Here is a 12,139-nt window from a genome sequence, read left to right as displayed (position 1 = left end):
TAAACAAAAAGATTATAGTCTCTCTAAACACGAGAGACTATTTGTATCAACAAACGAGTTCATCAGAGAAAATGTGTCTTGTACAAGATTGACAGTTTTCCATGGAGTGTACAGACTCCTTCAAAATATGTACCGCAACCATAGCATCCAACTTGATCCCAGTTTTTTTGCATCCCATCCATCCCTAAAGGGTACGCATAAAGCCCTTCTTTCGCAGCAAGAGTTCGATATAAACACTTCCTTTTCCACTACAAGCCTTCCCACCTTTAAGAACACATTAATATGTATTAGTCTGGATTAAGAAACCAGGACTATCTCCTCTCGAATTGTACCAACCAAGAGAGGAGAGGTGTGTTCCTCAGCAAGAGTTCGACAAGAATTTGGCATGCGGTGCTTGTCATTGGCCACCATATGGTACACGGATCCCGTTCCCACTGGAAGATTGGCTGTAACCTGCACAAGAAAAATCAACACAAATCCTCCCCTCTAACATCTGTCGGATGCTTTTTCTTCGGAAATAAAACCCTAGCAGTAGGTGGAAGGGAAGCCTCATGTGGTACGCTCAGGTCATATCCAGTGGAACGCATTCTTTCGGGTCTCACGACAAATTCATGCATCGGGTGTCGCCTGCATCTTGTCCTCGGGAAAACGCCAGGAAGCTTCGACTTGGCCTGCTTTCTCCTCAATAATGACGCACTTCCTCCCCGGTTTATGATTCGAAGGATTTGCTGTCGCTGCAGGCTTAAATTATATGCAATCATACGCCTATTATATGGATGAAAAGTCAAGCCATTAAGGCCTTTATATGCAATCATACGCGTATTATATGGATGAAAAGCCAAGCCACTAAGGCCCTTTAATAACAGCATTGGGAACAACTATAAGATGGAAACGTACGTACGTACTGTGCCTGCATGATAAGAGCGCACGATGAGACGAAGTTAAATCCACTTCATTTCAGTCACCATTGGCTGTTCGTCGTGATCTTGCTTTATCATTATGGCACTAAATTATACGCTGAAATGACGGCTCGTAGATGACTTTTAGAACAATCATGATAAGTTATTCTTCTTTTAATGAATTAAGTCAAAAACCACAGGAGCTGTTGTTAGATGAAGAGATAAAGGTACGGGTAAGAAGACAATTTCAATCTCACATCAGCTGTAACTGTAGTTGCTTGGTCAAAAGAAATGGCTCCAGAAATCACGCGAGGAAGGCATTCTGAGTTCTACCACCATTAACTTGCTGGATTTGCATGAAAAGTTTGACCAGAATTCCTTCCCGGGGAATGCGTCCTCCTCAGTCGACCTCCACGAGGAGCTTTTGAATAGTGAACAGATTCCCAGGAGATAGGGTAAACTTATCAGTACATGACTGCACCAGCAGGCAACTGGGGCGGCTTGGCTTTTTCTCCATGCTTCCTTGTTCATCTGACCCTTGAATCAGTGGGCACCTTTGAAGCTTGTTGATGCTATTCTCTCCCCCCCTCCCCCCCCCCACCTTGCACACAACGGGTTGGAAAGATGTCATGGTCCACCAACCCCACCCTGATAGGTTGCTCTCGTGATCAAGGAAGAGCAGAAAAAAATATGAGACTTCCCTTGGCGTCTCTTTCGGCTGCCTAAACCTTATCACCATTCCTCGCAACAGAGATACGGACTTCGACTGATAAGGTCATGTTTCCTTTTTTGCATATAAACCCTTAATAGTTTCAGTTTTTTCTCTTTTGCATGTTTCGCTAAACATTTACTTATCCAACTTTACTTATTGAAGACCAATGATGTAAAAAGATTGCATCGTCGATCGCCAAGCTTTCAAGTTGCAATGAATGATCGATTCTTAGGTTGAAACAAGTTTAATGAAGCCGCCACTAAGTGAAATATTTCGTTGAAAGCTTCTTAGAAATGAATTATTAATATTATGTTGATGCAATTATGAAGGTAAAATAGAGAGATTCGGTCTCTTCTATGGTGCAGCAGCAGCATTATCCAGTTTAACATGTGATCTGCGTCCATCAGATGCTGAGATTCACACGGAGGCATGATCAACGGACGGATCGAGTGTTAGAGTCGTCGGCAAGAGTCGAGGTACTTTTTCTGAAAGATAAGTATTATTATGGGCTTTTGTGCAAAATCGTGCAAATGTCACGGTAACCCTAACGGCGGTGGTAGGTGTCATCCGGTGGAGGGCGCTTCTTAAGAGGGGCTCTTTAAACGGAGCACGGGACCGTTTCGCTCCCCCTTCCAACGCGCTCCCCCGTTTATTCCTTCTCGCCGCCCGAATTCGGCGAACGGAAACCTAGAATTGGGAGCAATGGTGGATTTGAGGCTCACAAGGGGCTTCATATTCTTCGAATTGGAACCCTAGCTACCTCCCCTTGGATCCAATAGGTAATCTTGAATCGACCCTGATCCGTTCTACCCGGCTTTTCCGGGTCGTGAATCGTCCCCTTTTACCTATCTTTTCTGATGCGTAGAACTGCAAATTAGATGTTGTTCTTCATCTTTTTCTTGTGATGTTCCCCCGCTCGTTTCCCGGGGTTTGTAGATTCGTAGCTGTAGATCGAGAAAGTTCTCGTTTTTCAGTCACATGCCGTGCTCTTTTTTCGTTCGAATGTCGATGTTTGGTTGGATTGGGAGAATCCGATAGCTGTAGATCTGTAATGATAATTCTCACACTTGTTGATACGTACACGGGCTATTGCTCGCTTGTTAGTGTTGCTGTCTATAGTACTGCGTGAGAAAAATGGATCCTTTTTGCTTCTACAGGTGAAGTTTTGCTGGGTTTGGTATTCTTTGCATCCTCTCGGTGTCACAGGAAAATCGGTGGTGGGATTTATGGAATGGATCTGTGAGTATCTTCTGTGGGATGCGTTCATTGACTGCGGAGGAATTCGAAACCCACCAATCAGATAGCGGAAGGAGACGGAGGAGGAGGTGATCGTAGAGGTCACGAATCCGAAACAAAGAAAAATAAGGATGGGAGAAGATTTCCTCACGACCTTATCCATTGAGAATCATCACCCCTCCACCCTCCTTTCCATGGATCCATCGGCTGGCCTGGTGTTGTCTTCGTCCCACGAGGACCTGGACCGTGAGCTCTTGATCCAGCGCCATCAGGTTGTCATCTCTGTGGCGCCAGACATCAACCTACCCCTCGCTGCCGATCGCTATTCTTCCCAGCAATCATGGAATTCAGATTCTTGTGACACATTGGATGTTGGTCTTGGCCCACAGACCTATGATGCGGAGACAACCCTCCACATCCCAAGGGTCACCGCCGCCCGCAAGTGCTCCAAGCGAAGCGACAGCATTTGGGGTGCATGGTTCTTCTTCAGTTACTATTTCAAGCCTGTGCTCTCAGAGAAGTCGAAGGGAAAGGTCATCTGGGATGCGAATGGGGTAAATGGCTTCGACAAGTCTGATGTCCGGCACGATGTGTTCTTGGTGCAGCATGACCTGGAGAACTTGTACATGTGGGTTTTCAAAGAGAGGCCAGAAAATGCGCTTGGGAAGATGCAACTGCGGAGCTATATGAATGGCCATTCCCGTCTCGGTGAGCCTCAGTTCCCATTCAGTGTCGAGAAGGGTTTCATTCGATCCCACAGGATGCAGCGCAAGCAGTACCGGGGACTGTCGAACCCGCAATGTGTCCATGGAATTGAGGTTGTCAAGTCACCCAATTTGATGATAGTTCGTGAGGTGGATCGCAAGAAATGGATGGAGCTCACAGGCAGGGATCTTAATTTTTCGATCCCACATGAGGCCAGTGATTTTGAGTCATGGAGGAATCTACCAAGCACCGAATTTGAGCTTGATAGGCCTCCTTCGATGAAGAGCACTTCACATCCCCATCCGAAAAAGTTACCTAATGGCTCAAGTTTGAATTTGTCCTCCCAATCAAGTCATTCCAATGGTGAGGTGATGGACCTCTCTCCTGTCTGCAGTAAGCGCCGGAAGGACCTCTTTCCCCATGCCATGGATGAGGATTTCTGCTTTCCTACAAACTCACATGCTGAGAAAGGTCAAGATGTGGAGATGCACCAAGTTGAACCCTCATGGCTGAACGAATTTACTGGTGTGATGAGGCATGCATATGGACCTGTGACTGCTGCAAAGACGATATACGAAGACGATGATGGCTACTTGATAATGGTTAGCTTGCCATTCGCCGACCAACAGAGGGTGAAAGTTTCTTGGAGGAACAGTGTCATGCATGGTATACTGAAGATAATTTGTGCCAGTACTGCCCGGATGCCCTACGTAAAGCGGCATGACAGGACCTTCAGACTCACTGACCCTTCTCCCGAGCATTGCCCTCCAGGGGAATTCGTAAGGGAAATAACACTACCAACACGCATTCCTGAAGATGCCAAGCTGGAAGCATACTACGATGAGACTGGTGCTTTGCTTGAGATTATGGTTCCAAAACACCGAATTGGACCAGAAGAACATGAAGTACGTGTGTGCATGCGTTCCCCTCACTTTGGGACTAATGATCTTCTGTTGGCCTGAATAAGTGGTGATACTATTGTGTGAATCCTGCATCAGGAAAAGGGGATTAGTCATATTGAAGTGCATCTTTGGTGTTCTCAAAATGAGTTTGCACATTAGTTAGTTCGCCGCATTGATTTGCTTATTCTTGCTTCTTGAATTGTTGGATGAGAAGTCTTCGTGGAGCTGCTGTAGGAAGATTAAAGGTGGATAAATTGGACTTCTCGTTCTCTAGTTGGTGTTCCAGCGGGTCAAACCAGTTGTTAATTTAGAACAAGAATATGTATGTAAACGTTTGCTTTCTAAGCTTTTATGTATTTTCACCCTAATCATAATGACTACTGTATGTCACTTTTGTTCTTTTATCTGTGTTTGTTTGTTTTGCTAAGATAGTGAAAAGTGTTTTATGTAGGGTAAAGACAAAAGGATTTGTTGAATGACTTGAACTGTTGTTCCAAATTTAGCTGTTAGACTCGTGGAATTACCAGCTAATTTGCTGCCACTTGCTAATTTGTTTCACCTCAATACCATAAACATATCCAGTATCGTATGCTTCCCTTATTCAAAAACGAAATACACAGGCACAGAAACTCCTAAACATACATAAAAGATAAAATGGACGCGAGCCAAATCATAAACTCGTCGAGTCGCTTAGCTTCTGCTGATACGAGGCTTTAATCAACTTCCTCAATCTTTGGCCCTGCACCACTGCTGCCTCCGGTGCTGGGAATGTCCTCGTCCATACCACCGCCCATTCCACCGCCAGCGCCCTGATACATCTTTGCGATGATCGGGTTGCAGATGCTCTCCAGCTCCTTCATCCTATCCTCGAACTCGTCGGCCTCGGCCAGCTGGTTGCCGTCCAACCAGCTGATCGCCTGCTCCACTGCATCTTCGATCTTCTTTTTGTCCTCCGCCGGCAGCTTCGCCGCTATCTTCTCGTCCCTAATGGTGTTCCTCATGTTGTAGGAATAATTCTCCAAGGCGTTCTTCGCCTCGATTTTCTTCTTGTGCTCCTCGTCCTCCGCCTTGTACTTCTCCGCCTCCTGAACCATCTTCTCAATCTCTCCCTTGCTCAGCCTCCCCTTGTCGTTGGTGACGGTAATCTTGTTCTTCTGCCCGGTGGTCTTGTCCTCGGCGGACACGTTTATGATGCCGTTGGCGTCGATGTCAAAGCAGACGGTGATCTGGGGGACTCCCCTGGGAGCAGGGGGAATGCCCGACAGCTCAAATTTACCGAGGAGGTTGTTGTCCCTGGTTCTTGTCCTCTCACCCTCGTATACCTGAATCAGGACACCGGGCTGGTTGTCGGAGTAAGTGGAGAAGACCTGCTCCTTCTTGGTGGGAATGGTGGTATTCCTCGGAATCAAGACCGTCATGACACCTCCAGCTGTCTCCAGACCCAGGGAGAGAGGTGTGACGTCGAGCAATAGCAGATCCTGGACCTTCTCGTTGCCCTCGCCACTCAAGATGGCAGCTTGGACTGCCGCGCCATAAGCAACGGCTTCATCAGGGTTGATGCTCTTGCAGAGCTCCTTCCCGTTGAAGAAGTCTTGGAGAAGTTGCTGAACTTTGGGGATCCTCGTCGAGCCACCAACGAGGACAACATCGTGGATGCTGCTCTTGTCCATCTTGGCATCTCTCAAACACTTCTCCACGGGCTCCATGCACTTCCTAAAGAGGTCCATGTTGAGCTCCTCGAACCGAGCTCGCGTAATTGTAGAGTAGAAATCGATGCCCTCATAGAGGGAATCAATCTCAATGGTGGTCTGAGCAGTCGAAGAGAGAGTCCTCTTCGCCCTCTCACAAGCTGTCCTAAGCCTTCTAAGCGCCCTGGGATTGCCACTGATGTCCTTCTTGTGCTTCCTCTTGAACTCCTGAACGAAGTGATTCACCATCCGGTTGTCAAAGTCCTCGCCACCAAGGTGAGTGTCACCAGCAGTGGCCTTCACCTCAAAGATACCCTCTTCGATGGTGAGAAGAGAGACATCGAAGGTGCCGCCACCGAGGTCAAAGATGAGCACATTCTTCTCACCAGAACTCGTAGCCTTTTTGTCCAGACCATAGGCAATGGCAGCAGCAGTGGGCTCATTGATGATCCGCAGAACATTGAGCCCCGCAATGACTCCGGCATCCTTTGTAGCCTGCCGCTGCGAGTCGTTGAAGTAGGCAGGGACCGTCACCACCGCATTCTTGATGGTGGTTCCGAGGTAAGCTTCGGCAATCTCGCGCATCTTGATGAGGACCATGGAGGAGATCTCTTCGGCAGAGAATTGCTTCTCTTCGCCTTTGTACTGCACTACAATCATGGGTTTGTCGCCGGGGCCAGCAATGACCTTGAACGGCCATAGTTTTATGTCACTCTGGACGGAAGAGTCACTGTATCGCCTCCCAATCAAACGCTTTGCATCTGTGAAGCACGTAAAAAAAAGAGAAAAAAAACCAGATCAACATGCATATTCATTTGAAAGCAGGCATTTTTATATGAAGTATGTGCGCCGAAGAAATTAAAGCATCTGTTATCATATGATACTCAATAATTACACTGCAATAATGATGAGGAGGGACTATTAATTTACATACCATGTATATTTCACTTGCAGATGTTTGCAACAATGTCCTAAAGCATCAAGGTGGTGTGGGAAAGCACACTGGATAGTGATACTAAAAGTTACATGCATATACAAGTAGAACTACTCTCAAAGGCAATTTTCTTTGACGTATTACATTCGTAATCCACAGACAACGTTACAGCTGCTTGCTATTGGTGGTTTCTTCTGACGACTACTACTACTTTTTCTCCGGGAAGAAATTGTTATTATACCAAACAAAGACGTTTATTGGAACAAAAATTTTTTTTTTAATTACACCAAAAAAGTAGCTTGACGTACAATAGAATTTTAATCAGTCCTTTTTCTATTTTTGGTCAATTTCCAACAAGAGATAAACTCTTCTATCAAATTCCAATTTCTAATTGGCCTAAAAAAAATATCCTGTGCACTTCCAAAAAAAAAAAAAGGAAACAAGCACGGAACCCCCAATTCAACAAGAATTCTTCAAGAAAACACATTAAAGATTAAACTTTTAAGAGTTCCAAAATTAGAGAATGTTAAGAATTTTCTTCCCTAAGAGATAAATTCAGTGTTCTTTAAAACCAAACCGCGATGATATCAAACCTTTCGAACACAGTCACCGACACCAACATCTAAATCACATATTTACAGAAAAGAAGGGGAAAGAAAAGACTCACCAAAGACGGTGTTGATTGGGTTCATGGCCACTTGGTTCTTGGCGGCGTCACCGATGAGGCGCTCGGTGTCCGTGAAAGCGACGTAGGAGGGGGTGGTGCGGTTTCCCTGGTCGTTGGCGATGATCTCCACCCGATCGTGCTGCCATACTCCGACGCACGAGTACGTCGTCCCCAGATCGATCCCGATCGCCGGACCCTCGCCTTTCCCAGCCATGCTCTCTATCGATCGAACTAAGAAGAAATCAAACTCCGAAGCAAGATGTCAGAGGAAACGGGAATTCGAAGCAAATAGAGATTCTCACTTCTGTGATCGACAGGAAACGAGGTCTTGGTTTATATCATTGATCTGCGGTCTGGAAGCTTCGAATCGCGGAGTCCGGGCCGTCCGATCCCGACGAGATGCACGGTGGAGATGTCCCTTCCTCATCTCTGGCCGCTTCTAGAACCGTCTCCTTTGTTCTTTCGCGTTTGACACGGAACGTGTTCCGCCTCTGGTCATCAAACACGTTGAATCGTTCTATTGGTCAATCCGAGTCGGATCCGATATAATTAATTGCTAATTAGTTCCTATCCTTGAACTGCATTAATCTTTATGGTATACTCTTATTACACTTAGGGCCATGTCTCCACTACCGTCCATTTCGATGGTGATGATTGAGATCTGAGGATCCAACGGACGGTCCAGATGATCACCGTGGAAGCGCGTTAGATACCGTCACCAAATAATTTGCCCACTTTATTATTTTTATCGGATTTTTTTCAAAAATAATTATTCTAAATGAAACCTTCCGGTGTTGAGAGGAATGCTATGTCACTATATAGTATTTTTATAATATTATACAGTACTATATAGATAAAAATTAATTCATAAAATATTATAGATAGTTAAAAAAAATAAATTTGAGTAAAAAATAGCAACTTTTTTAAGATATATATATATTATTTATATATCGGCTTAAATTGACCAGAGGCTTTTATTCAGTTTAATTTTAAAAAATAATTTAAATGCTTCGGTTACTGTGTGGTTACCACGTCACGCACATAATATAGAATACAAGCTACTGCACATGGAAGACTCCAGAGAGTTCAGTAAGCCACGGACACGGCACGAACGACGTGGAGGTGTCTCAAACTGCTCCTTTTTTTCTCTGCCCCCTCATTTCTCTGACCAAATGACTCGGCCAGTGTCAGATTCCCACCGTTCGTATCGCCTGCACACTGATCCAAACAGGCATGTTTCCGGTGATGGCAATCCTCCCATCGCTCCACTGTTCCGCCTCCCGTTTAAACTAATACCATTCAGGTTGAAGTCTGATGCTCGATGGACATGAAGAATCTTATCAGAAGCGTACTACCCGAAACGTGGCACACAAGTGTTTTGTGGACCATAGACTCGTAGCTTTCTTGCTCCAAAGGTGAAGGTGGGCAAAGAAGTGTGGGCTTGAAGGTTAATCCCATTTCTTTTCTTTACTGTTCTGCTGCCGTAAAATCTTCCTCCACCAACCTTTGCAAAGCGATCATGGCTTCTGTCTGTGCCTGACAACCGAGGCACAGTGGGCCGCAGGAGCCCCGCCACTGGTCAGAAACCATGTTCGCGGGAACCAGCTGCAGCATCCCAAAGCTTACAGTGCGCTGCCTCGGGAATAATGTAGGATGAGAAAAAGGAAACAGGGTAACTCCGCTTCAGCTGCTACCTAAACGACACCGGCGTACACTGCCTCAAAGTACGTGAACCAGTCGCCACCTTCTTTTTCTTCTGCCCTAACTCAAACACTACCACTCTCTCGCACCTTCTCACTCGACCACGTTAGAGTTATCCTGCTCCGACGCGTCGTTCTAAGCCACCAAAAGAGACCACCAGCCCCCTTCACTCGCGTCTTTAAATTGGGCTCCATGGCTTCCGCCGATGCACGCTTACCCGATCTAGCGGTAGTAACCAGCCATGGCTTCCGCCTCTTCTCTGTTCTCGTCCTTCGCTTTGTTTCTTGTCATGCTCGTGGTTCGGAGGTCCTCGGCTCAGTATCCAGCCATGACGCTGACGGTGGTGAACAACTGTCCGTTCACGGTGTGGCCGGCGATCCAGCCGAACTCCGGCCACGATGTGCTCGAGCGCGGCGGGTTCGCCCTCCCGACGGTGACCCACCGCTCCTTCCCGGCGCCTACCCAACACTGGTCCGGCCGCATCTGGGCCCGGACCGGGTGCACTTACGCCAACGGTCGCTTCTCCTGCGCCACCGGTGACTGCGGCGGCCGCCTCGAGTGCGGAGGCCTGGGCGGCGCCGCCCCCGCCACGCTAGCGCAGGTCACCCTCCACCACGGCGGCCAACAGGACCTCAGCTCCTACGGCGTCAGCCTGGTCGACGGATTCAACGTGGGGATGACGGTGACGCCGCACGAGGGGAAGGGGCGGTGCCCGGTGGTGGGGTGCCGCGAGAACCTTCTCGCCACGTGCCCGGACGTGCTGCAGCTGCGGGCTCCGGCGGGAGGCGGCCAAGTGGTGGGGTGCAAGAGCGGGTGCCAGGCGTTCGGCACCGACGAGCTCTGCTGCCGGAACATGTACAACAGCCCCCGCACGTGCCGCGCTAGCAGCTACTCGGAGTTCTTCAAGCACGCGTGCCCCGCCACCTTCACCTACGCCCACGACAGCCCCTCGCTGACCCACGAGTGCGCCGCCCCGCGGGAGCTCAAGGTCATCTTCTGTCACTGATCCAGATAAACCACTACTGAAGCCAACTTCTTCCTTTGCTTAGATGTATGACTGTAGCGACTCATGTACCACTGTCGTCTCTCTTTCTCTCGTGTTCCATCTCTGTGGTTGCTCGTTTTCTTGTTAAACCGTGAATCCTCTTGGTGAGCTAGTTGCGGAATGCATGCTCGTGTGTTGAGGTTTAAGGCTCTCCCGTGGGAAGAAGAAGAAGACATCAGAGCTTTGTTTCTTGGGATGCGACAATGGTTTCTGAGAGGTGGCCTTTGGTGCTTCGGTGGGTTGTTTTGTACGTGGAAAGACGAGAAAAGGTTGCGTGGCGTGACTGAGCAAAAGTTCAAATTTCGAAATAGAGAGAGGAAAAGTAGAAAAAAATGTCCGAGACAAAGATAACTTCGAAGAGAACAGTTAAAAAGCTGAGATGATATTTAATGAAACACGTCCCTATATCATAAGACCACGCCATCTCCATCCATCTGTCATTTTGCTTTGAGTCCACTCACTGAGAACAATATGATACTGGCCAGCTTGGTCTGGTTAAGACGCAAAACCAAGAAATGGGAAGGTCATCTGCGAGCTTATGAATGATGAATGCAAAGATATACTACTAGTCTTAGACATCAGAATCAACTCATAGCATTCATCGAGTTCTGGTGCATAATACATAAGGAACATAATCTGTGTAAGAATCAGATGCTCGTGAAAGAAGAAGACGAGTCATAAACGATATGAGAAAGGCAGAATGTTAAACACATATATACAACCTTTGCCAAGAAGGCATATGTAATGCGATTTTGTGATATCCAATTAGCTTTCGAAGATTCGAATCTAGTTATATATCTTCATCTTTTGGACATTCTAGTAGCTAAACGACATTATAACACGTCCTTTTTGGCTTATATCTATTCGAGAAATGAGCATCTCCTTCTACCCCTTAGTGAAGACTATTCACAAGGCACTTTCCAAATATCACGGACAAAGTTCTAAGCAGGATGCTTGATGTAATACTTGTATATGTCCGTGTCTTTCTGTTTGTTTATGTTTTACACAGCATGTAAAGGAACGGTTAAAGACTTAACATCCCAATTTTAGTTGGGTTTGGTGGTCTTCTTAGGCTTGTAAATAAATGTTGTGTCGTGTGGACACTTGTGAAAAATATTCAGTCTATAGTGGATCATTTTGACCTTTTGTTGTGCAATCAGAGCTTGTAAAGTCTGTTTATAATTTGCATTGTCTATGTGGTGTTTTTTAAAATGTTTGATTATGGATCCCGAGTGAGGTGCTTTCTCTAACACGTTTTCTCTTTTGTAAGTCCTAAGAGATCATGGGAGATTTTGGGGAGACTGACCTTTGCGGACGGACACTCAAGGGTGTCGCACGACTTAGACAAAACCAGCTAAGTCCATGACACAAAAGTGGAGGATATGTAATGCTAAATGGATTTGACACAATAGAAACCTAAGGGTTTTTATCACATTCAAACTATCATCATAAATGGACAACCACGACCGATTCCTGAGTAACGTGTAGATCCCGATCTCTTATTAGTATATCAATAATAGGATTATGATACGTGGACATATATTATCTTTATCTGGTTGACACTTCATGTGCATATGATACAAATTTCCATTCCTTTTTAGGCAACATAACATAAACATCGAACACGTGGATAAACTAATAAGGTCATTT

General features: G+C 46.4%; 3 protein-coding genes across 3 annotated transcripts; 2 read left to right on the top strand and 1 right to left on the bottom strand.

Annotated features, from left to right (window-relative positions):
- Positions 1-2,232: 2,232 nt before the first annotated feature.
- On the top strand, positions 2,233-4,858 carry LOC135631453 (uncharacterized). The gene is made up of 2 exons (XM_065139140.1): positions 2,233-2,390; positions 2,769-4,858. The coding sequence occupies exon 2, from the start codon at positions 2,979-2,981 to the stop codon at positions 4,512-4,514; it is 1,536 nt and encodes a 511-aa protein (XP_064995212.1). The 5' UTR covers positions 2,233-2,390; positions 2,769-2,978; the 3' UTR covers positions 4,515-4,858.
- Positions 4,859-5,018: 160 nt separating this feature from the next.
- LOC135631452 (heat shock cognate 70 kDa protein 2-like) lies at positions 5,019-8,054 on the bottom strand. The gene is made up of 2 exons (XM_065139139.1): positions 7,744-8,054; positions 5,019-6,903 (listed from the first exon to the last, which is right to left on the bottom strand). Exons 1-2 carry the CDS (start codon positions 7,955-7,957, stop codon positions 5,168-5,170), a joined length of 1,950 nt encoding a protein of 649 aa, XP_064995211.1. The 5' UTR covers positions 7,958-8,054; the 3' UTR covers positions 5,019-5,167.
- Positions 8,055-9,641: 1,587 nt separating this feature from the next.
- LOC135631845 (osmotin-like protein) lies at positions 9,642-10,601 on the top strand. Its single transcript, XM_065139828.1, has one exon. It carries the CDS (start codon positions 9,686-9,688, stop codon positions 10,448-10,450), a length of 765 nt encoding a protein of 254 aa, XP_064995900.1. The 5' UTR covers positions 9,642-9,685; the 3' UTR covers positions 10,451-10,601.
- The last annotated feature ends 1,538 nt before the right edge of the window (positions 10,602-12,139 follow it).

Source organism: Musa acuminata, chromosome BXJ3-2, assembly GCF_036884655.1.
Source record: "Musa acuminata AAA Group cultivar baxijiao chromosome BXJ3-2, Cavendish_Baxijiao_AAA, whole genome shotgun sequence".
In the NCBI taxonomy this organism is placed as follows: domain Eukaryota; kingdom Viridiplantae; phylum Streptophyta; class Magnoliopsida; order Zingiberales; family Musaceae; genus Musa; species Musa acuminata.
Note: the sequence above shows the minus strand (reverse complement) of the source record. Positions and strands in the feature narration are given on the sequence as shown.